The 27838-nt window shown below is 51.8% G+C and overlaps 6 protein-coding genes across 6 annotated transcripts; 3 read left to right on the top strand and 3 right to left on the bottom strand.

The window, feature by feature from the left end:
• Positions 1–1492: 1492 nt before the first annotated feature.
• On the bottom strand, positions 1493–2196 carry POX_a00917 (uncharacterized protein; the record flags this gene model as incomplete). Its single annotated transcript, XM_050109851.1, has 2 exons — positions 1493–1789; positions 2095–2196. The coding sequence occupies 2 exons, from the start codon at positions 2194–2196 to the stop codon at positions 1493–1495; spliced, it is 399 nt and encodes a 132-aa protein (XP_049973619.1).
• A 2931-nt stretch (positions 2197–5127) lies between these two features.
• POX_a00916 (uncharacterized protein) lies at positions 5128–8499 on the top strand (the record flags this gene model as incomplete). Its single annotated transcript, XM_050109850.1, has 1 exon — positions 5128–8499. The coding sequence occupies one exon, from the start codon at positions 5128–5130 to the stop codon at positions 8497–8499; it is 3372 nt and encodes a 1123-aa protein (XP_049973618.1).
• A 422-nt stretch (positions 8500–8921) lies between these two features.
• On the top strand, positions 8922–9182 carry POX_a00915 (uncharacterized protein; the record flags this gene model as incomplete). Its single annotated transcript, XM_050109849.1, has 1 exon — positions 8922–9182. One exon carries the CDS (start codon positions 8922–8924, stop codon positions 9180–9182), a length of 261 nt encoding a protein of 86 aa, XP_049973617.1.
• A 1277-nt stretch (positions 9183–10459) lies between these two features.
• On the bottom strand, positions 10460–12530 carry POX_a00914 (Major facilitator superfamily multidrug transporter FLU1; the record flags this gene model as incomplete). The annotated part of the gene is made up of 3 exons (XM_050109848.1): positions 10460–10627; positions 10752–10830; positions 10969–12530. The coding sequence occupies 3 exons, from the start codon at positions 12528–12530 to the stop codon at positions 10460–10462; spliced, it is 1809 nt and encodes a 602-aa protein (XP_049973616.1).
• A 6214-nt stretch (positions 12531–18744) lies between these two features.
• POX_a00913 (uncharacterized protein) lies at positions 18745–21101 on the top strand (the record flags this gene model as incomplete). The annotated part of the gene is made up of 5 exons (XM_050109847.1): positions 18745–18995; positions 19096–19300; positions 19384–19650; positions 19733–20760; positions 20858–21101. The coding sequence occupies 5 exons, from the start codon at positions 18745–18747 to the stop codon at positions 21099–21101; spliced, it is 1995 nt and encodes a 664-aa protein (XP_049973615.1).
• A 2049-nt stretch (positions 21102–23150) lies between these two features.
• On the bottom strand, positions 23151–24630 carry POX_a00912 (uncharacterized protein; the record flags this gene model as incomplete). The annotated part of the gene is made up of 2 exons (XM_050109846.1): positions 23151–23737; positions 23823–24630. 2 exons carry the CDS (start codon positions 24628–24630, stop codon positions 23151–23153), a joined length of 1395 nt encoding a protein of 464 aa, XP_049973614.1.
• Positions 24631–27838: the final 3208 nt, after the last annotated feature.

Raw genomic sequence — 27838 nt, 5'->3', positions numbered from 1 at the left:
CACTGAGGCAGGTTCATTTCAATGCTATAAAGCAAAGCCATGTATGTTTTAAAGGTCTAGTCTTACGAGGCAACCGTCTCGAACACATGTCACTGATTTTGTTGCTGGATATCCACTGACACTAATATTGCTAGCGACGCAGATCCCTGCTCTAGGCTTGTTAATGGGGTAGAGCAAAAGTCGTGCGCGCTGGACGTGATTCCAGCATGGCCGCCTGTGAAGCCAAAGGTGATCTCCCCCCCCCCCCCCCCCCCCCGGTTCTCGCGATGCAAGTGCACCCCCGACCGAGGTAAATCACAAGGTACATGATGTAGCTATTGTCGAGTGATCAAAGTGACCACTTTCATCCTGTGCCGACAGCAGAACATCTCTCTGAAACGAGGGATACTTTCTACAATGATACGACATCAGTGAAACGATCTACATGAACAATTCAATTCATCTCGGGGGTTTGTCTTTTTTTTTTTAAATTCTTATTATTTCCTTGCTATATCCACCTGACAAAGTCATCATAAAGACCTTTGTGTCTCTGTATCTCACCTAGACCCTCAAACTATCCCCCTACGATGGCTTCCCAACCATGGCAACGGAGATTACCACGAGCAAGGGTTGGACGCAGAGGCGCCGCCACCATCACGGACCTGGCAAGCCCCCATCCCTGCTACTTGAGTGGAAGCGAGGGATTACTTGACGTGGCTCGTCCAGGTGACGCTCTGCGAAAAGAGTGCTGTGGTCGTCCTGTCTAGCGTCTATACCTTCTCTCTGTATTCTGCGCCTATAGATTTGTGGATTCGTCGGGTTGCTTGCTTCATGGATACCATGCAAGATCCAGTCATTGGCCCACTTTTGTCTCCGATAGTGCATATCATTAGAGAGAGTTCCAGCGACTTTCTGTGCAGAGCTCCTTGCAGTTGAGTCGAGACTGGGGCCAGATTTGGAGTCCAAGTTCTGTTGAACTATGTACACGGTTCGTTCCTGCGGGGAATTAATTTAGTGCCGCTTGCAAGGGAGCCAGCTTCAAATGCGTCAGCGCTGGGGGGAGGGTTTGGTTTGTTGGTCCTTGTTGATCGATTGAAGCATGGTTGGGATCGGTATCCCCCTCCATCTCATCATGATCCTAGTCGTCTCCGAACGACAGAAATCACAGGGCCCACAGAGATCATCGAGAGTTGTCAACGTCTGGCTCCGGGCAATGCAGAATTTGTCGTGCACGTACACAACATCGGGCGTCGGGTTCCTCCAACCCATGGGTTTCGGTTCTCCTTAGTCTGGCCTGTACAGATTGAAGAATACAGCGCATGAGTGTCATGCTTCGTGGTGCGGATACTTTTGCGTGATGTAAAAAAATTCAGTGCCGATAAGGAACTTAGGGGACGCAATTGCCCAGCTTCAATCTTATCAACCGTGGATGCATCAACGTATCGGTCTACAAACCAGTGGAGGCGCTGAATATAGTGTACCGTAGCGGCTATTTTGCGTCCATGATCTCAACTCATTCCAGAGAATCCAGACCAGGGACAAAGTCGGTGCCTGACGCCGACACTGATACAGGCGTAAGTTCGCAAATCTCGTCGTATCGCCGGACGCTTCCCAATCGACCGGCTTGGAGATTTCCACCAGGCGGCACACGATCGGTAAGAGGAACCGAGTTGTGCCGCCTGTCCCATGTGAGACCCACGCGGAAAAGTATCGACTCACATTTGGCGCGAGTGGAGTGAGGTATGACGCTATCTCGGCGATCGGATTTCGGGGCGTTTGCAAGCTTGGGATGTTGTTTCCGGGGCAGAAGCTATCCCAGCTGGCAGCTTACCCTGTTCCAGCTCGTTCGTTCATGTCCGTTTTTTTTTGTGCCGTCTTTTTTTCTCTTCGCTTCAATTATGTAGATTTGCAAAGCGGGCCCGCTGGATTTTCTTCCAGACGGACATGGAACACAACTCTCGGGACGGGCAGGAACGACCAAAATTATTATTTGGATCCCCCGTTGAAAGAACGGGAATGGAGCTGGTTCTGTGGTTCTGGATGGCTCCCAGACAAAGGAGAAGAAAAAAAGAAGAAAAAAGAAAGGAACCCATTTTTAGCTGCCGTGGAATGTACCGTGGAACACGCCTCGTGCTGCTGCCGAACAGGAACCCTCTTCATCCGGAGGTCCTGGAGTGTGGAATCGGGACCGAGGACGGTACATACTTCATGTGTCATTGTGAGACTGGAAAAATGGATCGAGTGGATGTCGTGGTCCTTCTCGAATGACTGAACCCGAGATCAACACTGTGGGCGCAAGAAGCATTTCCTCGAGAACCATGGTGGACGGTAGATCAGGGAACCTCAATCCTGGGTGCCGATCTCGATGTCAGCAACACCTGGAAGAGCAAGTGTGTCCAGTTACCGTGCAGCACTCCGACGGTGTGTTTGAAGAAACGGGCCGGAGCAACTTGAGTCTGTTGGTGGTGGTACCACTACACTCTACGTCCAGCTGGACCGGTTGGACCGGTGGACAACGGGGCACACGGATTGGAGGATGGTGTTTCAAAACAGCCAAAATGTCCTGCAGGCTGCAGCCGCCAAACCAACGCATCAGGGACCCAGTTCTTGAACGGTCAAGTGTCAACCAGTCATCCGTTGACCCAGTGACGAGGTATCAGTACCTCTTCTCTTGGACAGAGCCTCGGGAAGCGGCTGGTCCAACCAGTCACCGTGGCCGGACAGCACCTGAGATCGGGGCATCCCATCACCACCAAACTCACTCAGGAGGTCCCTGCGATCACCGAGGATCCTCGCCCAAGGAGAAGTCAAGACTGGACCTGCAGAGACCACTGCTAACCGGGAAAAAAAAAAGAAACTGTCCTAGATGCGTCCCACCCGACAGGCGTGCACTGCATCAGCATCAAGCATCGGCATCCGACTCACGGTCAGACAGTTCAGTACTGGGTACTCACGGTAACCTATACTCGGTAGTACAGAGTTTGTACTTGTTCGTGACCATACAATCTCAGCCAGCCCAGACAAGATGTGTGGGGAAAATCCCGAGTCGTATGGGGCCCGGGACCTGCTCGCGGTGTACCTCTCCGCTCCGTGGGCCTCGTTGGAGCTCCATTGACCCTTTGCGGCTGCTGGGTTCATTTCCTGGACGTGAAGGCTTCTGGGCTCTTCGGTCTTGATTTTTGATTCTTTTCAATTTTTCTTTTCTTTTTTTTTTAAAAAAAATATATTGATTTTCAACTTTGATTAACTTTCCTTTTTGAGGCAGACTCGGCTGGAGACGTGGCATCGGCCACAGCCACTCAAGGCCTGGCTCCCATGATTCATTCGGAGTTGTCCGTGCAAGGAAAGTGAACACTGAAGATGGATGGCCAGTAGCTCGGGCTGATGGTTCGTTCTAGGGGAGGAATCGTGTCCATGACTACATGATGGTGACTACATGATGGTGACTACATGATGGTGACTACATGATGGTGACTATTGGCGGTCCACCGGGGCAAGCGGACGGGTACCTCAAAGTACACGCCAAAACAATCTTCAGAAGGATCAATCGAGTTCCATGTCATGGCTATCTGGATGTGCATCATGCTCCATTCTTTCTCTTCTTTTCTTTTCTTTTTTTTTCAAATCGTGAAGACCATCCAACCGTTTCTAGGTCGAAGCAGGTCCCGACCAGAATTTCATTCACAACGGGGGGCCAAGACCAGTCCACCGACAGGTACACACGAGCCGTGCGGGTGCTCGTAAAAGCTGCAATGCACGCTGCAAGGGATGACTCGGGGGAGGGGAAGGGAGAGCAGGGTGTCAGAACTGCAATCTGTAGATTGAATTGATCGCCTTTTGGACGTTTCTCTGCTCACCTATCTATGGCCTTAAGCAGGGGTGCCAGAGCTCATGCATTTCTTATTGTGGTTTTTCCCCTTGTGGATGTGGTTCTTGTCACGGCTGTTTACACGCCGCTGGACTGGAGACAGCAGAAACCCGGGCAGCAGACGTGGACCACCATCCACATTCGTCCCGACAAATGAGTCCTCGTGTCGATACGATCGAGAAGCAGAAGCAGTTGCATGGACAAATCGATGGCAACGTAGAGAGTATCGAAAGGATGTATAGTGGTGGACAATAATTCATCACCGCCATTTCACGTGCCTTACTGCCCCGTCAATAGATCATCTTCCACGATGAGATTGATAGAACGAATCTCATCTCGGTCAAATAAAGCACTGTCGTTCTCTTTTTTTTTTGGGCGGCTCATTCACAACCACTGCGGGGGTCCATCTGATCGTGTAGCGAGAGAAAATGAGAAAGGAAGGGAGAAAGAGCGCGACAGTATTGATTTTCCTCCTCACATCAATCTCCCCCTCCTGTTGTGTCTCCTTTCTGCCCCCCCTCCTTCAAAAGAGTCCAGAACCGGGCCAAGTTTAATCAATTTAGCGTTGCAAAGGCGCCCACTCCCCCAACTCGCCTGGTTATTGCTGTCTCCAAGATCTCCACTTCACTGCGACTCCTCTCTTACCCCCTCTTGCCTCTTAGCCTCTGCTCGATCCTCTCCGAATCGTCATCGATTCTCTCCCTTCCATCGGCCTTGGGAGGAATTCGTGTGGAACAGGGAACTTACCATCAAAAAGGGTTCACCACTCATTGGCCCTCATTCCAGGTGAAATTCTCTGCCTCACAGGTTCCAAGCGCAACTTCCAGTCCTCGCAGGCCTGGCCAAGAAGCACCACGGATTCAACCGTGAAGGGAAAAGAGACCAGAAAGGCTCCGACAAGAGAGCCGGGAGCTAGCTACCTCGCGTGCGGCAGCTTCAGCTTCACTCCACCACAGGAAAACAAAGCTTCCTTCTGTTGATCATCAACCTGCTCGGCGGCCCGCCTTCCCTTCTCTGCCTCTCATCCACCCACGGGTTTCTACCTCTCTGTTTCTAAAGTCACTTCGTCGTTCCTTTCGCCAACCTTCACTTTTTTTTTGCTTGACTTCCGAGCCGCCTCCCTACGCTTCAATCTCACCAGAGTCTCAGCCGCAGCCTCAGCCGCAGCCTCGAAGCACACTCGTCGTTCCCAATGGGATGTCCTACACAGCCATCTTTCAACCCACGGAGCTGAGTTGGAGGGTGCTTAGGTCGCTCCAAAGCATCCTCAACATCCCAAGATGGATCACATATCCACGGTAGGTGCTCCTCTTGACGACCGAGGCGGGGGATCCGACCCATCTCCACCTCCACCCCAGGCGCTGGATCGAATACTAGGAGAATTTTCGTGTGCTAATGCGCACGCGCAAATACAGCTCTGTGCCCTCAGCACGCTAGGAATCGCGCCGTCCGGACTCGCCCTCGGTCGCGTCGAACGATCCAAGTCGGGCATATTCCGCCGCAAAACGTTCTCATACCACCACCCAGCCACTCCTTCCGAACAACATCAACACCAACAACAGCCATCATTCCCTACTACCTTCATCCCAGTCCGGCCCAACACCTCACGATCCAACCGACCCCTCACCGCGGGACCCGACTGGTCGAATTTCGCAGCGCAGATATCCGAGAAGCTCGAGGGAGCTCCGCGAGATGCGTTGCCCGGCCCAGACCTGCCCCGGGCGTCCATGTCCTTCAGCGCGGCCCGGCGACGGCGCCGCGGGCAGACCATGAGCAACCCCCCCGTACAAATTCCCGAAGAAGCATCCGCCGAATCGTCCCTCACTCGTGAACCACACTCTCGTCGTCCCTCGACTAGTTGGCTGCGACGCTTGTCGTTGGCGTCCTTTCAAACCGAGACCCCCTCGACCACGAGTCCAGTCACGCCGTCTTTCAATGGATCGGCGAGTCCAATCCTTCCTCGCCCGTCCAGTTCTCGCCGAGCGCCCAACAAGCTCGTGAAGCGCTCAACCTCACAACATTCTAATGCTCACCCCCTCTTCGTGAACACCGCTGTTTCACCGGTCTCGGCGCTTCGAAGACCGGCCACGAGCCACCAACGTTCCGAATCACAGCGCTTACAATCCCCGCTCGCGCTCGACTTTTCGACTCGATTCCCGGTGGATCTCCCCGTGGAAGACCTGGATGCGGACGACTTTGCAGTGCAGGAGCAGGCCGACTGGAAGCCGTATTTCCATCCGCTGAGGGGGGTGCCAGACAGGGTCGCCCGGCGGTTATCCACCTCGACAAGCCCCAGATCCACGGGTGTCAGACGAATTGCATTTGAAGGCGATGCGCTGCCCGCGTTAGTGCTGGCGTCCGCAATCACATCGGAAACGCCTACCTCGCACGAGGATGAGTTGGCGACTACCACACCCGTGACGTTTCGCAATCCGTTCGGGACAGAGTTGACCACTGTGGTCAGTCATGCAGACGATATCAACACCTTTCCCCCGCCTGGGGGTGATCAGGGCTCTCCGGCTCCTGCATCTCGACAGGCGGGTCTTCCCGCCCATCGGCCCCTCCCACAGCTTGAGATACCCGCTCCAAAAGACTCGCCATCTGTCAAGGAACTCGAGACCAGAAGAGTCGTTGTGAACACAGTGACTGCGTCCGGGACACCCATTCCTGGCCGGGCCCGGGCCGGGTCTCTGAAACGGGTCAAGGGGAGGACCTTCTCGATCCCTCCAGCGGAGCTGGCGAAGCTGCGCACCTTGGTTCCTAGTCCGCCCCAACCGCCCTCACGGCGCAACATCACCGATCCATCGGTCTTTCGCCGGCCTTATCCCCTCTCGCCGCCCCCGTTGGCAGTGCCCGTGTTTGGACGGGATCCGCTCATGACGCAACGATCAGTCTCACAGGATTACAATGTGGGGATGCGTGCGCAACGTTCTCTCACGTCGGATGCGGTAGCCGTGTCGGCCTGGCAGCATTCCGCCCGTCCATCGGATAGCTACACGTTCAACTCTCTCCGTCGTCTGGCAAACCGGCATTCCATCGCCGCGTCGGTGCCCTCCTCCACGGTCATTGGGTCGGACGACACTCGCGTCTTTACTTCCAGTGATGAATGCGAGACCGACACCATGACAGACTATTGGGATTCGATCCGCACTCATAGGACAAGCCGTGGCGGGCTCAAAGGGCTGCACATCGAGTCCTTGTTTGACAAGGGCGGAACTCGGTTAACAAACGAGGAAGTTGCGACTCTCGAGGATCTTCTACCTCGTGGCTCCTTTGCGTCACGACTGGAGCCCGTCAACCCTCTCTTTTCCAACTCCCTCGTGCCCGACGTCGCTCAAGTCCATCTCAGCGACGACTCCTGGATTTCCGAAGGCGGCACAGGAGATGCAAGCATGCTGGGAGCCCTTCCTGGTGAGCCCCATGGACCCCCGTTGCAGCCACGACGCCATGGCGCTCGAGGACTTTCCGGGCACAATCCTTCTCACTCGATGCTCGCCCAGCCAGATCCTGGATCTCCCGTTGCGGAGTCCTTTACGAGTCAGAAAATGAACATTTTCGACTGGTCTGAGCAGGCTCGCCTGGACCGTGATTCCGCCGACACGGAAGCTCGCCCTCGGACGATGCAAGGCAAGCAGAGCGCCATCAACAGGGGTAGTCGCGCCGCCTGTCGCAAGGTCCCCTCCTCGATCCATCTCCGTAGCCAAAGTGTACCGGTAGCGAGAGAGCTTCCCGTCAGCGAATCTCGTCAACCCTCTGGCAAGTTCGGTACTTGGGGCTTGGGCTCAAAGGGGGTGAGCGAGGACTGGGACAGTGATTTTGAATTTGAAGATAGTGAAGAACCCACAACGAGTAATGATACCCAGAGCACCGAACCGGAGATGGCGGTGCCGGGAATGACGGTTCCCCAGGCGATCTTGGAGCGGCAAGCGAGCCTTCGAGGTCAATTCGGTCAAGTCCAAGAGCTCACGTTGCTTGTTGAGGAGCTGAAACGACTTCGCCATCAAGCCAGCGTGTTGAATGTCCTGTCCGGTCCGTCCAGTGAACTGTGGAAAGAGGCCGAAGGGATCGTCAATTTGGCTACGATCGATGACGAGGATGAACAGCACTCGCCTCCGGGCTCGCCCTCATCGCTCACATTCAGCTTTGACGATTCGGAATACGACACGCACCGGAATTCCTCCAAACGAACGAGTGACAATTCCTGGCCGGAAGATCCTCTACCCATCAGCTCAGTCCAGCTGACCACATCCAAGCCACGGAATTCGAGTCATGCGGACGACGACTCCTGGCAACTGCCTCCTCCACACGGATCCCGATCCGACAATGCAACTCCAGCATACTTAACGAAAAACTCCCCCCGATCCAAATCTGTTCTTGATATCCTCTCCCCCAGTCGTCGTACCGACGATGGTCCTTTGGCTTTGTCTCCGCGCACCCAGAAGCTTCCTTTTGATACCCAATCTCTGCGTGATCTGGTCATCCGGGCTGGAGTTGTCACTCGCGCCTTGAAAGAAGTCATCCGCAAGGCAGAAGGTGTCGATCCCAGTCCCAGCGATGACTTTCCCGCCGACCCTCCTTTCCGCCGGATCTTTGATCAACCTTCTCATGACGACCTCGCCGATTTTGAAAATGCCCTGGCAGAGATGCAATAGAGCAGACATTGTGATAGATTTTGTCCATGCCTTTGTATCCTGACCTATTTACGACGAATTTCCCTCCCACGTCCGATTCTTTTCCTCTCCACCTTTTCTCCGTTCTGAACTAGGACGCCTTGAACATCGACTGCAACATTACTTGAGAGGAGCGTTGCCTCCACACCTCTACTTGACCATCTCAAAACACACATTCCTTGCAGCATCTCCGTTCCCGCATCCTCTGGGAAATGGATTCCGTTTTTTTTCTTTTCCCCCTGCATCCTGGTGTCCGACCCAAAAGCCACTGCATCTGTCTTGTACAACTCCTGATTCCTGTAAATTGTTGTGCACCTTCCCTCTTCTTCCTTTTTCTTCTTTCCCTCTCTGCCGCCTTTCCTTTGACATTCTTATTCTCTTGTCATTTGCACGCATGGAAGTGTATGAGCACAATTCTGGGAGGCCTACGTCTTTTCCGTCTTATCTTTTTATTTCTATTATTCAACACTCTTCTTTTTTGGTCTCTCTCATCCGTCTCACCTTTTCGCAGTCTTCTTGTCAGCGCAACGCCCTGTCCTGCGTTCCTCGCCTTTTCTTTTATTGTCTTTTTTATTCCCCCATTTCTTTTGACTCTTCTGATTGCATATATTTGCGCCGGCCATATCCATAATTGCGCTATCGCTATCCTAATTGTGGAAGAGTGACGAACGCGCACGCGCGTGGAGGGTGAGACTCTGCGAGAAAGAGCCTGGAGAATCCTGAGCTCCTCGGAGTGTTCCTTTTCTCTTATCATTATTTTTTTTTCTGAGATGAAGTCTTGGGGAGAACGGCTCCGCAAGACGAAGAGCAATGAGTGTCAATGTCATGCAATCTTTATTGGTCAGAGTAAAAATGGCCATTGACCTGAGCATTTTTCCCTTGTCCGTCCTTTGAAGTAGTCCTCAATGCATCTCGTAGTCGGTTTGTCTCTGTGCATGTATCTCTCAAATTCTTTCATGGAGCGGACTCCACTGACCTGTCTTGCTCGATCAGCAAGTCCATCCGTCAGCCTTTGAGGGGAGGGGGCAAGTGTTGTTTGAGTCCAATGTGTACCGTACCCTACGGACTTCCTTCTCACCATCGCATAGATACGACAAAGATCATGCATCCCATCCACATGTACAGTACGCTCTGCATCGATCATATTCAAGATACAGTATACAATATACTCGGCATTTCTCTTATATATCCTTTCCCTCTCTTGAATCCTGATAATCCCGATTCAGTGGACAATATTTGTTGTCCCGCTCCCGAGGCTCGATGGCTTACTGGCTGGCTGGGCTGTAGATACTACAACCTTACTTAGATCATCGATTATCGAGAAGAGACTGATGTATATCGATTGTCTAACTGCTCCAAGTGTAAATGTACTCATCTTATCACTGTATATAGTATTGAGCGATCATGGAAGAAAGGAGGAAACCTCTATTGAGAATCAATTTGATATATTTTGTCGGATTGTTTATCACAAGGACGGGAGATTGGACCCTCTCCCAGAAAGAAAAAAAAAAGAAGAGAGATTGGATGGAATGAGATGAAATATTGGAAGGTTTTGCGCTGCGCTAAATTCGGAGAGAATGAAGGTAAAAAAAAACAAGCATAGAGGGAAAAGGTGGGGTGGGGTATCTTTCTAACAATACACAAGGCTGGGGGTTGCAGGGGGGTATGGTGATGGAATGAAAAGGAATTAAAATGGAAAAAGAAAAAGGGAAAAAAAAGATCAAGCGGAGGGGCGACGACAAGAATGGCAGGTCATGGGTCATGGATCATTGATCGTAGATCTCGAAAGTTCGGATCTCGGTGGAGGAAAAGGAGAAGAAGATGAAGAGGGAGAGAGAGGGAGGACAGTCAAAAAGAGACAAGGTGGATAGGTGAGATTCTCTTTTCTCTCTCTCTCTCTCTTTCTGGGTTCTCTGTTTTTTTTTTGTCTTCGTGCTTCATTTTACGCATCACCCTTCTTCTCACTGTCGAGTGCCAAATGGACAGTGGCAAAACTGCTCTTTGCGCGAATCTTGGATCCGTAGACGTAGATGATGATGGGAAGGGGGATCATCAAGACGGCGATGCAGCCGAGGAGAGTGGAGGCCCAGTTGACGCCGAGAGATTTGAACTAGAGAGAAGAAGTGCGAATTAGTCACAGAGCCTTATTTTCATGAATGATAGTGTGTCTGCGAGTGGGGAAAAAAAAAGGGGGGGGTGCAGAACTGATGGAAAAGTGCTCGGGTTTGACGTACCATTGCAGGCGCAAAGAGAGGAAATCCTGCACCGGCGGAGGAGCGGAGGATGCTGTTGGCTGCGAGGGCGGAGGCGGCACTATCAACGAGGGGAAAAAAAGGTGTTGTTAGTGGAAAAGTCACATTGCACATATGAGTGCTCATAGCTCTGGCGCACACATATAGAGAGAAAGAGAGGGAGAGAGAGAGGAGAAATCAAAGGAGGGGAATTACTCACAAGGAGGTATAAGCATCAATAATATAATTAAAGGCACCGAGGAAGATGCAAAACAGACCGAATCCGATCAACAATCCCGAGGTCATCGGGATCGCCCAGTGAATCTGCGCCTTGAAGCCCGACCAGCCAAACCAGAACAGGCCCGCCGCAAAGGCGACACTGCCAATGATCGCCGGGGGCATGCGCCATTCGGGAATCGGGACTCCATGATTCGCATCCAGTTTGCGATTGTACGAGGGCTGGGTCAGGATGATGTAGATGCCACCGCAGATCTCGCCAATCACGAGACCCCAGTAAGGAAGGCCGGCCACACCGGGGGCGAAGCCATGAATCGATTGAAAGACGATGGGGTACGCGGTGAGAAAGAGGTAGAGGAGCCCGTACAGGAAGGCCATGTAGATACTCAAGAAGAGGACAATGGGTTCGAGGAAGAGCAACTTGATCGGACGGAGGAGGTTCTTCTGGACGAGTTCCCGGTAATCAACTTCGATTTCTTCCTGTTTGGCGTGGATGCCCCAATTTGAGGTTCGACGGCGGAGCTCGGCGGCTTTGTGCACCAGAATGATGGGTGGGTATGTCTCATGGAGAAAGACGAGATCGATGAGGAGAGCGGATGCCCCCATGATGCCCGTGAGATTCTCCGTCCATCGCCATCCGAGACCCTGCACGATGAATCCTCCGACGGTGGAGGCGATGAGCGGTCCGGTGAAGACAGTCATGGCGAAGACGACGATGGCGAGGCCCCGGACACGGTTGTTGTACATGTCCGCCAGCACGGCGGCCACCACGGCCAGTGGGCATGCACCGAAGAATCCACCAAAGAAGCGGCTTAGCATGATCGTCTGGACATTCTCCGCCGTAGCGGCGGCGAATTGAAAGATGGTAAAGCCAAACATGGACAGAAGCAGCGGTGGTCGTCGTCCTTGGAGCTCGGAGAAGGGGGCCCAGACAATGGGGCCCATGGCAAACCCGAGGACGTAGAGCGAGAGGCCCAGAGTACTGACCTCACTGGAGATGTGGAATTGGCTGGAGACGGAGTGAATGGCGGCGGAGTAGATACTGCTAGTAAAGGTCGAGTTGAGGGTGGTCCAGGATAGAATGATGGCCGTGAGCAGCTTCTTGCTCGTTGGCCAATTCTGTGGGTGCAGAGGGTCATCAATGCCGGAGAATTCGACCACATATTCCTCCTTGTCGGGCAAGGGAGGTGGATAGGGCTTGCCAGCACCAAAGTCAGGGAGAGGACCGGCGTCTTCAGTCCGTTTCTTGTTGCTGGCGCCGACAGTGGCGATGTGCTGACTTCGTTGGGTTGCGATCCGTTCCAGGGCTTCCGGGTCGAGTTCGGCCCCGATGACTCGGTGTGAATGTGACGTGGGTACCTGAGAGAGAAATTCAAATTCATCTCGAGAGGAGAGATAGGAGGATGCTGCCGTTGTGGATAGTGAATCGGAGCGCTCGACGGGCCTGTGAGATGGTGAGTCGGAGGGGGATGGAGTCGAGATGGTGGTGGTGGTGATGGTGGTATTAGGGCTCGAGCCTTTTTCCAGATTCCATGGCGAGTCCATTCTGGCGATAGTCGCGCCCACGTGCAGGGGAAAAGTCGTCCAGATACAAGAGCTGGAAGAAGTGTATCTCTGTCCTACTACAATCTTCTCTGGAGAGGAAAAAGGTCTTCAATCGGAGGAGGGCTTCTACACAGTTCCTTGTAGAAGGGGGAATCTCCCATCGTTTATATTTCATACACCCATTTTTCTTTGCCAGTTTCCACTTCATTCTCTTTCACCCGTGGGCCTTTTTGACTCGGCTGTCAGCCAAAGCTGGCCCAGCGGCTCAGAATGGAGACCACCTTGATATCTGTCTGACCCTCCTATACTCTCTTTTTCTTTTTTTTTTTCTCCCTCTCTACCATTATGGATCAAGAGTCTCGGATTGCGTCGGTCAATCTTCCACGTGGACCCTCTTTTTTTTCCCTCTTTCGTGGTGCACTGGGTCTTCGTCGCGGGATCCGCTGCCACGAGTCGAGTCTGCGTGGGCCAGCCGCCACCACGGAGTCTTTTTTTCGGGTCGAGGCTCCATCATCTAGCAGGTCGGAGGATCCATGATCATTCTCTGTGCTTGGACCTGACACAAAAAGCTTCAGGATTTGGAAAGCTCGTGCTATAATGAGCCTGGTGGTCTCGCATCGAGCTCACCAGACAGCTAATCCACGATCAACCCAACGACGAGCATGTGTCTTGGTCGCACGCTCTCTCGGTCACGGGCTGCTCCCCAACGAGAGAATGCCGACCTTCCCCTTCGGCTAGCCGAGTGGCATCAGCCCAGGCCAGGCCAACCCTCTCTACGATCAATTTGCCCGTGCCTGGCCGAGCTGTCCTCGGAAGGGTCCCAGCTCCGATGCAGCCAAGCTTGATATCAAAATGAGAAAGAGGGTCTCCACTTGGTCGGGCTTGGAAATTTTTCTTAGAGTGGGCTCCAGTGTTTTTATCAGTGGCCGATGGACTCGGGGACCGTGGTCGATGGGTATCCTCGGGGCAGCCCCTGCGCAGACTCGGTTATTCAAGGCGTTTACGTCATGCGCGGCACTGCGTAGTGGAGCCCTCCGACACATTTTTGGCATGATCGAGATGGTTGAGTTCGGTGTTTTCATAGTCAGTTGGTCAACCACGAGAGCTAGAGAGCGAACATGGGGGAAGTGTCTATGATGATGATGGAGAAGTGGGAGGGAGATTTGGTGATTGATCGTGATAGTCTCTTCTTTTTTGGCCAGTCGAGGACTCGCGCGCCGGGACGCCGTCGAAGAGGTGGATTGACATTGGTGAAGCTGGTGTCTGACAGAATCTGAGGAAATTGGACTCTTCGGGACAAATTGCAGGGTTCTGTGGGAGCACGTGGAATAGACGTGATGAGAGTAGCACACTGAACGGGTGATCACCTTCATGGCGACCAGACCAGAGCCTCATCCAGGGCTGGACCAGTTTCGTACGTCAATGATACTTCATGTTCCATCGCAAGCGTCTCTATATGTTAGTAGTGACCTTTTACCCACGGCCCAGCGCTTTGTCGATCTGGTGCTTAGCGCTCTTCATGGGTTCCATCTACACCCCGTCTAGGACCCGGAATCTGGTTCGCTCACGGGGGATAAGCCCTGGTGGTCTGGGCATCTCAACCTTATCCGGAGGAAGAACGGCCCATGGATGGTCTGCCGCAATCTGGACGAATCAAATGCACTGCGACCATGGCTTGGTCAATGGTCCATGAAATGTGATGATTTCAATCCCAGTCTACCGAATTTTGGAGTTGGCGCCCAACAATCCTTGGAGCAAAGCCACACACACACAACGTACTCGGGTGAGTGGTCCTCCTGCCCTGATCTTGTCCTGTTCATGTCTTGGCCGGAAAGTGCTTATCGATACGGGGCTAGAAACCCCCCGTATATCCTCCAAGCTTGTAGGTCTGGAAAAAAGGGCTTTCTCGTGGGCGGGGATGAGTTGAAATGAATTGGCCATCTGATATTTCTGCATCAAGCTCTGGTGTGAATGATGTGCATGGTTCTGTATCATCACCCGATGATTCATCCTGATCGAGAGGCGAAAGACGCATGCTCAGCTCCTTTGGCGCTTACTTGGCGCCGTCTCTATCACGTGAGGTGATGGCCAACGGGACGCGACGCGGGCCCAAATATGCTGGGTCTCTCTGAATCGAAGATTCCTGGAAGGAAGAACCCAAAATCCAGCCTGGGATCAATCTGGAGTCCATTGAACATAGGTACTGGGCTGCATCCACATTGTTACCGCCGCGGATTATTTTCCAGAGAATATCAAAGCGCATGTACAAGTCGTTCATACGAAGCAGGCTAGTGCAAGTCGTGGTTCGGCTCGGCCCAGGAAAGGTCTGGCTTTCCGCCACACGATCCTTTCTCTTCGCCTCTCCTTTTTCTCGTCATGATTCAGGGACGTCTGGCCTCGTCTCGCCCAAGTGCAAGGTTGCCAAGGAAATGAGACTTGCCCAGGATCCCGTTCTGCACGTTTGGGCCGCTTAGCCTTGGAATGTACGTCATTTCATGATTCGTGGGGTATCGAAAGGGTTTGTGTTTTTACCTCTGTCCTGTTGGCTTACCGAGGGGGGAAGCCGGGAAGGTGATGGCTCAGGCTGTACCTAGTCAAGGTAAATAACCTATGGGACAAGCAGGGAAGTTTGAGAGGTGTTCTCATTTTACTGTTCCAGGTGTTCGGTGTATGGACGAGCAGGTACATGTAGCACCCAGTTCAAATGGGCTGCTCAGTATATGCAACTTGAGTTTTACCACCCATGAGATCCAAAGTCGCAAAATGTCAAATTCAAGCATTCAGATCTGAGAGCTGGGATGGCATATAACGACACTACCACATAGGCACGGACTCTCTATCTACGTACCTCCTTTAGTGGCACACAAGAACCTTAGATCCATTTTTTCACATGATAACTCAATATATACCTAGGTCCACCCCATGGAAAAACAACTATGTAAACATCAAACTCCCAATATGGATCCAACTCAATTACATCCCGCCCATCTCCAGCCCGGACGGGGCAATCCACCCATCTAGGTCGGGTACCCAACATCGCAATTCCGCAATTCCGTTCCAGGTTTGATTGGAAAAAGATCTCCTCAAATTGCCCACTCCACCCGGGGGTGCCCTGCCAAGCCCTTCCGCTGAAACGCGGCCCTCCCGGGAAGAAGAGGAACGCGGTGGACGAGTTTTCTACCGATTGCACGTAGAGTACCCATCCTCTCAATATATATAGGGAGTGTCGGTCGGGATGGGTTGAGTCCCGTTGAATCCCACGACGGTGTCGAATGAATTGTGGGAACGTTTCTACTTATGATATATGCCACATCTATATTCATCCTTGGGAAATAAGGGAGATGGTATAGGTGCCGGGTCTCAGGAGAACAATAACCCAAGATAAGGTTCCAGTCCGGACGGCGACGATCATGATTGTTCAAGAATGATGGCCCGAATCCCACGACCATGTCTCCAAGCGGCGACAATCCGAACCCATTGTGGAAAGACAATAAGTAACACGATGTAACAATACTGAATACACTGTCGTTATAAACACATGTACTGTCATACAACTCACCATTGAGTGGCTGATGGTTTGATACTAGTACACTTACAGTACATTTGTGCAGGTTTTCGTGCCTCTCAATTCTCCCCTTTCTGGAGCCGACAAATCTCCGTGGACGGTGACCGTCTGCACGGCTCTTGGGGAGGGATGTATCGTTGACGGCTGGATAAGTGGATCGAGAAACCAGAGCTATAGTACAGACGCAATCCAAATCTTGAGCCCCATTGCTATTGTTTGGGGTTGTTCTTGGGGCTTGAGGTCGTCTGTTAGATTGGTGATCCATCTAATGTCTGGAGTGACTATATGGACGACTATGAGTATGGGTGCATTGGTAGTAGAGCCCTGTTTTGTATCTATTGACTTGAAAGTTGTTGGCCACCAATTTACTCGTCGTAGTACAGTGGCACGCCCAGTCCGATCAATTTGACTGGTTCGGTATTTGACAATGGGCATAGGTGCATATACAGTAGTGAGTCGACATTTTTGTTGGAATCTGGCAAGCTGTCCGGTCTGCCGATTCTCAAGTAATCATCTTTTTTGGAACTCTTTGTGTAAGCTTCAAAACCGGGTCTCTTTGAATACCGTGGAAGGATCAGTGTTCTGCAAGTACTGTCGTTCCTCAGGCCAACGACGCCACTGGATCCTTTCCATCAGTTGGACATGGAAGATGGAGATGGATGCTGGCGATGGGATGGGATGGGCAGGCCAGATCGCTGCAGACCATACCATATGTACGGTAAACATTCCGTCAATCTTTACCGTATTGACCAGCGCCGGCAGTGGTCATCTCCGATTCAGGGGCACCTAGTCCCTGATTGGCTGGACCCTGAAGCGGGTTCCTGACGCTAAAACGGGGAGGCATCCACTCAAAGGGAAAAAAAACAAAAGAAAAGAAAAAGTCTCGGTTTCCCGTCAGGCTGTATGTGGTGTACCAGTACCCGCCCCTCCCAGCTCGTCCCGGCTTTCCACCTTGCGTGATGCAGTGTCTCTAAGAGAGTCATGGGCAAGACATGGCCATTGACCGTGGTTGATCCATGAGGATGGTCCATGGCAGTAGTAGCTTTCCCCACCACATCAATAGATGGTTGTCTAAGAGATCAACAGGTTGTCGGGGTGAAGGCCGCAAGGGAATCAGGTACCCGAAGGAGGTCGAAAAAGTTCATGAGTGAGTGTGTGCTAAATTAAGAGTTTCTCAGGGGTTCCGAATCGGTCGAGAACAAGTAAAATGAAATCTCACCAAATGGGCACAGATTTGCGGAGATTCGAGGTGGGACGACCATCACAATGGGTGTGTAAGTCGGTACAGAACGAAGCTGTGTACCGTACGTCAGCAGCTGGAAAACCAAGCAGTGGGACCATACCTGACCACTGGACAGGCTTTGATTGTCTGAAACGACCGGATCCGTCAATCAGAGTGTGTGAGGTGAAGTGTAGTGTCAACACCAACAGTACGACTTGGATGGTGCATCCAATCTGGTAAGAACAAAACACACCCGACGGTACTGTATCACCCCAGTCTGAACTTTGGCCTGTGGTCAAAACGGTAACCCGACCACGCTGACGAGACCAGGTCTTCCTCCTTTTCTAGGCCTCGATCCGGAGATTCTGTTTCTGAGCCTGAGCTCGGCTGCAGAGATGGACACTGGAGATCGGGGGAGGGGAGGAGGTATTGATACTGCTTGAATTCTACATCTACTTTCCATCCTACCTGTTCATCTGTCCTCTCCGTACTGTAGAGCCCAGAGAGCAAGACCTTTTAACAACCCCCCCATTGATAACAATTTCAAGCCGGTTCAGACCAGTCCAGATCCACTCGCCTAACTGGTTCGGGACAAGTGCGGGAGCAGCCTCCAAACTGGCGTCAAACCGCCGTGAAGCTGACTCGTTCAGTGGCAGTCAAAGAGTCCCGTTTCCGATACGACGGGGTAATCTAAATGGAGGACGCTAACGAGATGAAAACGAGGTGTGAAGGAAACGAAGGACACCAGTCCAGCGGTCTGGCCCCCCCCATGAGTGGCCCCAGTCATTCAGTCCAATACGGTTTCGAACTTTCTACGCCCCCCCTCTGTGCCCCCCTGTTCCTCTTTTCGGGTCTCGCTGCTCTGAACTCTCCTCTTCTCCCTCCCTCTTTTCCTCTCTCATCGCTACTTCTGGGTTCGTCTTTCTCCGTTTGTCTCTCCTTCATCTCCTACACTCTTTTGGAGAGATCTTGATTTGCTGGCCGCCAACCCATTTACACTCCCTTTGATATACACTCTTTTTTTTTCGGGGTTGCTGGCCGCCACATTCCTTACCCCATACTTCCTCCACGGATCATATACTTGCCCACATTCAACCTCGCTACGATTGGGTCGTCTGGTGATTATCGAACGTCGACACTCGGGGATCAAACTTCAATGGTTTCAGCTTGAAAAGAACACTGTCGGCTCCTCGCCTGCCTCTCGGTTGCGTCCAGTCGACTGGTTCGCTGTGGAAAAATAAGACGTACCACGCTGCTTCTCGCATGTTGCATTTGCTCCTTCAATCTCGCTGCAGTTGAAGAAGAGTTGGGCCCAAACGAAAAAAGAAAAAAAACCAGAGATTTTTAATCGGCAATCAACATTCACCTGATCTCCAATTTGACACAACTCCTCGATCTCTCCACCTTAACGGCGGGCTTCCTGAATCATGCATCATCATGATCCCAAGCTCGTCATGAGGCATTCGATCGTACAAAGGGAGGTCGTCCCGCCTCTACGACTTCCCCTCCTCCTGGTGCCCTCTGCCACGACTCTTCCGGGTACTGGCTTGCCCTCGCTAGTGGTCAGAGCTCCCAGCTCCTCAGAATCAACGGATACGTCGAAATGTGGAGGTAATAAATGCGAGACGGCAACAAGTAACATGACAACAACGGTTCTGCCCATTGTGCTGGGTGCTGGGTGAGTTCTCTCCTCTGAGGTTTTTTGGGATACGGAGGGAATACATGCAGCGAGTACGATGGAAATCGCGAAATGGCCGTTTTCTGACCTTGTTCGACAGTGTGCCAGTCATCTGTGCGATCGTCGTCTTGGTCTTCTTGCACCGACGACACACCAAGAAGCTGCTCCATGAGGATGCGATGGATAAGCACAAATCATTGGACTTTGGTATGGACGACGTCACCCCCCGCAAACCCCGAAAGCTGCCCAACGGGCTGGAGGCCGAGATGTCCCAACCCAGTCACTCCAAGGGTCTCTCGCTCGATGTCAGCCCGTATCTGTTGCCCCCGGGTTGACCGGCTCCCGTGATTCATTACATTCCCTGGCTCGGTCCATCGACGACGACAAGTATCGTCCCGCAGTCTTTACCACCCAAGACAATGGCTCGGTGCGTTCTTTCCCTCGTAGCCGTGGGGACGATGCCTCGAGTTTGGCGCCCTCCACCCGTCAGGCCTATCCGGGCGCCGAGGACCCCAACTCGGGTCTTTTGCGCAATGCCCAGGGCATGTCACGCACATCTCCTCCTCGGTACAACAGTCCCCCTGCGGACAAGTTGCCCCAACGTCCGCCCCCCGCCCACCATCCCAACCAGACTGGACCTCCCATGCCGGCCCCCGTCGGTCATGACGATCGTGCCATGACCGGAGGAAGCCCTACGTCCAACGCGGGCAGGCCCCAGGATCGCGCGGTCCCCCCAGGGGCCTCAAATCCCGCCCCAACCCGCTCTCAACCCCATGGCCGAGTTGCACTTTGAGGCCGAACCCCCTATTGTCCACCACACGCAGGCCACGCCCCAAGAAGAACATCCCAATTTCCCGCTTCCTGCTCACAATGAAGCTGGCCTGCACGGTCAGGCCGTGACGACGATGCCCACGCCCAGAATCTCCTTCCCCGCCAGTGATATCACCGTGAGTGACTATGGTGATGATCGGAAACCCGATCTGACCATCAATGTCCACGCTGCCGAGGATCATCGACCCCACCTGGGTAATAGGCAGCCGCCTCACATGAACGACGGGCAACCGGAATCTCACGAAGTTGCGCAACAGAAGCTGGACGTGGAGTACGAGCAAAACAACCGCCCCGACACCCGCCGGCTGACTCTCGGTGTGCGACCTCTGCCCCCAGAGGACCCCGCGGATAACCCGGAGCAGCGTGCCAACCGAATCCGCTCCTTCTACAAGGAATACTTTGACGAGAGCAAGCGAGAGACCACCTACTACCAAGACTTTGGCCCCGAGTTCTACGAAGATGGTGGCTACGTCTATGATCCCACCACCGGCGATTACTATGATTCCACTGTTCCTCCAGCGCTGCCATATGCCGAACCGATCACCCGTCGTGCGATGACACCGCCACCGCGCGCTCCCCCACGATTCCAAGGTCAGGCCCGTCACATGGCCACCAATTCTGCTGGTCACAACAACTACGGCGGCCCTGGTCCTCGCGCCTTCTCCTCGGCGTCGGGCCGCATGCCCGGTCCTCGTGGTGCTCCCCGAAAGCCTCCACCTCCTCCGACTCCCCTCCAGATGCTGCCAACGCCTCACATGTTGAAGGACGATTCCATTTTCATGGCAGCCGACTTTGCTCCTGCTCACGGTGTCCGTGATCGCCGTGAGGGTCGTCCCGAGACCCCCACCGGTGGTATGATGCCGTACAGTCCTACCATTCGTGCTCATACACCCTTGGCTTCCGCATTTGATGATCTTTCCGTGATGCCCAGCCCGTGAGTTTTCCCCGTCTGCCTCTCATTGGGACCTCTTGTGCCCTGTGGTATTTTGAGTATCTTTCCCCCTTCTTCTCCTTGCTAATATCCCTTCTAGTCACGCTTTGCGGAAATCGGGCACCTACACGAGTCTGGACTTTGCACCGCCACCCCGGTTCAAGAATAGTGACACTGGCAGTGATGCCGGCAGTATTCGCAGCAACCGCACGGGTATCTCCAACACTCACATGAACAACATCCGCAATGGCAACTACCGTGTCAGTCGTTTGCCGACCGATATGGTTGGAACCCGGGATGACATGATGACCAGTCTGCGGCCCAACTTGGATATGACCAGATAAATAACGGAAGCCCACCCAAAGGCAAACCCCTTTCCGTCTTCTCATCCAATTTTTTTTCTCTCTCCCTTTTATAACGACTTTGTGCTGCTTTTCTCAAGTGTCTCTCGGATCATACCCTGTGATGACCTAGCGTTGTATCATGGCAATCCTTCTTTGGTTGATTGACCGTTCTCCCGGGTGGGCAACATGGGCTCCCATCTCGATGGAGAATGTGTGCGGTATTCTCCTTGGACAGATGTCGTACCATTCTCCTCTTCTCTCTGTGATTATAGCACTCGTTCTTATCTTTTTTTGTTCCATGTCCTTTTTCCCACCCCTCCGCCTCTGTATTTTATGGGGGGAAATTCCTTTGGGGTCTCTGCTGTCCCTTGGCGTATATAGACATTAGTTTTTGGGTTTAACTTGATCTCCCGCTCGTCAGTTGCTCCGACCACTGCATCAGCTCTTTTTTAAGTTTTTTCCCCCTTCTCCATCTCTTTCTTTTTCTTTTACCCATATGTTTCTATTCCCAGACCATTTTAACCATCTTCGAGGCACGTCTGCCAGTCACTGTAATGGTCAACCCTTTCCGACTTTGAATTTTCGTCTCGGAGCCACCGGAGCCATAGGTCCGTTAGTGCTCATTGATCGCGGTCAAATTTCCTGCCATGAGATCCATCCCCTTGCCCAGTCTGGAGTGATGCAGTCACACCTTGTACTTGGACTCAGACACGGCCTCGGTACCACACGCAAGCTTCTTGGAGCATCAAGATCCTCGTGATTGTAAGGTGAGTCCTGTCGCGTTACACCTTTTCATCACTGTGCTTACTCGGGGAGACTTTTCAGGAGAACAATCACCATCGGGGATGACCGAAGAGGAAGAAGAGAAGACAAACAAGGAAGCTCCTTTAGACACGGGATTCCCTTCCCCTTAAACAAGTCGAATAAAGTGCAGACTTGGCTAGAAGTATATGTCTGCTGTCGGGATCACATGGCACGTAGATAGATAGTAGAGACGAAACCCCCCCTACCAGTCTCACTATCTTTTTATCTTTTCACACTCCTCCTCTATTCTACAGGTAGGTAGTAGGTCCTCTACATCCAACAGTCCGCATGTATCTGGCCTTTTGTTCCAACATGAAAAACTTTGCCCAACCTTCTGTTAGTGTTGACAGCCTCGCTGTAGCACAAAATGACTAGTGCTTACTCGTAAGCACGAACACAGCACTATATCTTCTCAGAACCACACACTAGTCTCTCAAATCTCTAGATTGTCTGGTCGCCTTGCGCTAAGTCTACATCACCAACTCCAAGATAACTCTCGTCCTTAGTCTCCCAAGGCGATGCCTAATGCGCGACCGCTTATAAGGTCAAAGACCAAGACGGGCAGATAGGGCTTCACTGCTAGTGGAGGGAGATACAATTATGGTTATCCAGTCGAGAGATCTGTGTGATAACACTGAATTGCCTCTCTTTGAGATCCACCGAAAGCTCTTTCTCTCTCTTCCTCCCTCTCAGAATCACGTAGTATATCACTCTGCCGGTAGATAACCGCGGAGTAAGACTGGTTAGTAGCCAGTGGCTGGTAGTATTCCCCACTTTGTACCCGCCTGTAGAAAACTTTATCGTCACCTTGAGAAATGCGGCTGCCAGTGATACCAAGTCATTTACTGAGAAACAGCCCACTCTAGTGATCAAGCAGCATGGACGCGTGCTGCAGAGCTTCCATGTCGTCGATGATGATTGAAGGGTTGTCAAAGTGTGCGAACGCGTACGTTATAACAACAGATTGGCGCTGACCGCTGGTCCAAGGAGAAGGCATCTGCCTGCTCTAAATATCGTCGTTACTCCTAGTGTCGATGTGGCTGTGGTAAATCTCTATGTGGATAATCTCCAAGATCCGCTGCAAGCGTTGACTTGACCTCTTCAGGTTGTCGTTATTGCTCTGATCGCCTCTGATAGCGTCTTCGGCTCCGAATCTAGCCAAGGTCAACTCATCCTGTCACTTGGAATTTTTGGTCTAGTTTAGATGTGTCCAGGGAGACACGCTTGTATCTTAGCACACTTTGGTTATACATCTGGTTCAATCTGCTGTTCATGCTCCCACCGCAACCGCTCTTTATCATTTTCTTCAAATCTGAAATTCCAGATCGTTTCGGAAACCGTTCGGTGTCGGTGTTCCCCGGGCATATTCGCCTTTGAGCTCTTGCTCCCCACATGCTGCAGGACACTCGGAGTCAATGCCCAGCGTAAGTCATTGTTCTTATCGGCGTAGGTTTCCGTGAGTACGTCGACATAGCCAATTCTCTGGGACTCGTACCAGGACACCAGATCTTTGATGCGTATCTGTGGAAAGACTAACCCCTGGGAGCAGCAGCCGAACTTGGGCATCTCGTGTACGCCGGCAGGGATCGGGAGCATTGTGATTCTTCCCGCGGCAAAGAAGAGAAGGATGAGGAGAGGAGCGATGACAAGGGTGAGGACGAGAATTACCTTGTTCGAGAGATATGTTGTTGTGGCTGGGCGGTAGTAGCGGATGGCCGCTGTGAGCCCTACTACTCCTAGTGCAGCGAGGATCGAAGATAGAAGGTAGGTTGGCCATTCTTCCGAGTTCCACCCGAGGAACTGCTCTGTGTAGAAGAGTCGAAGGTATAACCCTGTACGAATATTGGATTATGAGTCTGTTATTCCGTAGGTATATAAATGATGTAATTTGTGGATTGGAAATAGGCATATACTTACACTGATCCATACCCTTTGCGATAGTCTGTTTCTCAGCGATGGAAAGAGCCTTCTTGGTTCGATGATACCAGCCATCAAGAGCAATCACATCATCCTCTAGCATCATAGTATATGAGGCGTTGAGGGACTCGCACGCCCTCAGGAGGTAGACATAGTCCAACAGACCTTTCTCGCGGGCAGAGGTCTTTGCCTCTGGAGTTTCCAGCTCGCGAATCCGTTCAATGTCCACGATGTCAGGGTCATAGAGGAGAACCTTGTCGGTGAGGGTATGCAGCCACGGCTCCGTATACGCCGGATGCTCTGCTGGATTCGAGTGTGCGATCAGGACGATCAGGTACACACCACCTCTCTCCCATACCGTAAGGCCCTCGAGTACAGACCCTACGGCGCCTTGGAGATAATTTGCATCCTTCCGTGCCACCGAGGTAATTCCCACGCATATCGTAGGATGAGCCGATGCTTTGGTGTGAAAATAGAAGGGAAGGGTATTGTTGTCAGCATGGTCTATGAATGCATTGGCTTGCTGTCCACGCAGTATTGAGTAGGCGGGTTCATAAGCCTTGTCTTCTGCGAAAAAGGCTGATGTTGGGTCACGCCAACATCGAGTACGGGCCCAATCAATCGCGAGCCAGTAGAGAAGCGTAAAGCCCAACAGCAAACGGTATACAGGCAATTTGAGAAACGCAAAGCCGGGTCTCAGAAGGGTCCTTGGTAAAAGCATTCGGAGCGTCTGGCAGGAAGATTGTCGGGATGTAGCCAGCAGAAGTGAGAGTAGGCAGAGTTGCAAAAGCAACAATTGAGACGCCATCCTTGTCACCGAGGAACGCAAAATAGTACTTCTGTTAGATTGTATCCACTAAGTGTGTCCAACGGTCAGGTAATTAGGATTCCCATGCCATTGGCGAGGGAAAAAGTCAGCGGCAAAATAGAACCGCGCGACATCCAGTGCACTATGGCCAGACTTCCGCATGGGGAAAACCGTACACCTCAGTTGGGGATTACGCTCTCGGAGGCGCTGTCAATTAATCAAGCGATCGCCAACTTCCAGTTTTGGCCCAATTCCAGGGTTGTATCGTCTTCTATAGCTTCAATTTGAGGTGGGGATTTCCAGGGCTACTTGGACCCCTCACAAGAGTCCATCGAGTAATGGCCGTCTTGTAGCCAGCTGAATAGGGCCCCCCATCTCGAAAGCTGCATTGCGCTTTGACCGGCCCCCCTATGGACAAAGTCCTGATTTCTCATAGTTCCCCACCATTTGGGTCGCTATGCCTGAGTAAATGCGCTAACAATCATCGCGGGAGAGGACAAGGGGATAGGCCGACTGTGAACAACTTGATCCACGGAAGCAGAATGATTACATCGCCACGGTAGAGCCATAAACGCCTTGTGCAGGGATACGGCAAAAATTGAGGAGCTCCCGAGGTGCTTTTATCACCTCATGACAGCAGGCATGTCGCCCGATTATAATAGTTCGTAAGTTGGATATGTGTCACAGACCCTTAAGGAAGCGCGGGGGCCGCAACCATTTGGGGCCAGCCGTGAACCAATTACTCTAACGAACGCTAAGGTGTTAGCGTTATCACGTGTGTTTCGAGAGGCCCGGACGTGGTCTACAACGAAAGCCAGGAACATAATGTTACGACCTGCTGCTGATCGTGTACAAGACTATATACAGTATGGGCTTACTCTACGATTAGTGCAATGCGGGAAACGGCTATGAAACTCGGCCTGTGATCTTGAGGTACACGGATGGGTATCCCGCACGGACTTTTGAAATGACGAGTGCAGTATACCGCTTGATATTCCCAAGAATATACTACCACGACCACGGAGGACTGGATATATAGGGACACTTATTGAGCATCGTGTATTTAGATATTTGTGATCAATTATTCAATTCACTGGGACAGTACCTTCATTGCACATTGTTACTTGGTAGCGCCCTTCCCTAATCCTTCCCCTCTAGTTCTTGAGATATTCTCACAAAGATGGAATCTAATAGGTAGCGTCCTTGAAGAAGACTGGGCTAAATGACTACAAATAAAATCACTTGAGATCGGTCTACCAATACCATACGTACTCTTTTATTACTCAGAATTTAAAGGACTGATATACATTCAAAATTCCTATTTTAATATTGGGTACCATCATGTATTTAGCATCTTACATTCTTGTCAAAGAGGTATACTAGAGTCATCCAGCAAGATAGTTCCTCTCTTCTATCGAGGTTTTTCTCCTTATTCTCTCCTCTTCTTATTCTCTCATATCTCACAATCAAGAGATTTTCCACGTGGCCTTGCTCCCTTCGCGCCTCAAATCCGTTGATCTGTGAAAGGGTTATAAGTGAGCTTTATGGTCTTTTTGCTCTCACCCTATTGGAAGATATGTATCGCGTTTCTCATGAGGAGATGAAACTACTGCTAGGGCCCATGCTGACCTGGGAAAAGCGTCGCATATTTACGCAATCTTTGAGAGACGGCAACGGAGATGAATTCAAGGAATTGATTCGATATTCAATCATTGGAGAAAATATCTAAAAATTCTTTTAAACGGGAGTCTATAAGCCTGGGAGTGCGGCTCATCATTGCTACAGCCATGATACGCTGCCTCAAAGGCACACAAGACTCAACTACTATGTCTGCTTCGTGGCGGGGGTTTACTATTAACTCACGCCAAATTTCATCGGCACCGTCCATCAAGCAAATCATCGAGAAAAAGCAGTTTTTCCTACAGCTTTGGCAGACTTTATTTGCAATGTCTCCAGTGAATGGCTGTCATATCCTCGCCGAAGAGAGCTTCAGCATAGGGAACTCTCGGCATAGCTGAAGCGAAATGATAAAAATCCTTCGCCTCTGGGTCACTGTGAGTAGAGGCTGCGAAATTATAGTTACCTCCAACCTTAATTTGAACTGCACTCGGATGCCAAGAGTATCTCGGCACGGTACCAATGCTATGCTAAGTCTTCCTTGAACCTACTGTCCTAGTGAACATCTTGCAGAACATGCCAGTAGTGCACGCCAAGCAAATCAGTCACCAACTGTTACCACGTGGCGAGCTCCCTGGTTTGAAAAGCGGGTTTGATTCGAATGTGAACCGTGAGGCCGGAAGCACCAAAAGTAGGAATCAAAGAGCGACATGTGGTTTGACCGCAAAATAGTCGACACACAATAGTAAAAGAGTTTTTTTTCCATCCAGTTTTTCCCATCGGTGAAAAGGCCCAACTCATCACGGGTCCGTCAGGGCTTATCACGAATGGATTCTGCGTCCGTAAACCTTTGGCTGCGGCAACATCCGCCAAAGTTCAGATCTGCTCTGCAGATGGCGGGTATGAATATACTTAAAAGAGAAATCCGGAGGGGGCCGCAACAACAAGGTGTCAAGGGGCCTGCTACGCGGTGCCGACTGGCCACGGTGAGTTGGACCGTCCCACGGGTTATGCTTGCCTAGTTCCAACTGCAAATCCCAAGAGTATCTCTCAGTCGTCCCGTTGCTCTGCAAAGCCTTACTGCGGGCTGGATCCTGTTGAGGTTCTTGTAGGACGTGCCAGAGGCGCGAGCCTAAGTAGGTCAATCACGAATTGTTACCACTGAGTGAATCTCCTAGCACACAGGAGAAATTACAGTCTACTAGACTCGAATTACGGGTTTCCTGTCAGGGCTAATTCCTGAATAGGCCTCAGCCGAAGGAGAGAACTGGGTCGTAGGCGTGCTATAGAAGAGTAGGTTTATGAAAGCATGAGATTGTATAGTGATTCGGCTGCTGGAGATTACGGAGAAGTATGACTGAGAAGGCATGGGTGAGGGACTAACAACTCTGACTCTTGATTGCCTACACTGGGAAGACCCTAGGCTTTTCACCTAGGAATCTGCAAGTCTTCCTGGGAGTCATGATGTTTTTTGGACTCTCGACAGTGTAAAGTGTGTGAACAGGTCGGGATAGTGATGATATTCAAGTCTGGAGAAAATGCTATCCCAACTATCCATGTTTGAGCATATCAGTGTGCCAGTCCTAGACTG

The sequence above is a fragment of the Penicillium oxalicum genome, chromosome I (genome assembly GCF_001723175.1).
Source record: "Penicillium oxalicum strain HP7-1 chromosome I, whole genome shotgun sequence".
Classification (NCBI taxonomy): Eukaryota; Fungi; Ascomycota; class Eurotiomycetes; order Eurotiales; family Aspergillaceae; genus Penicillium; species Penicillium oxalicum.
Note: the sequence above shows the minus strand (reverse complement) of the source record. Positions and strands in the feature narration are given on the sequence as shown.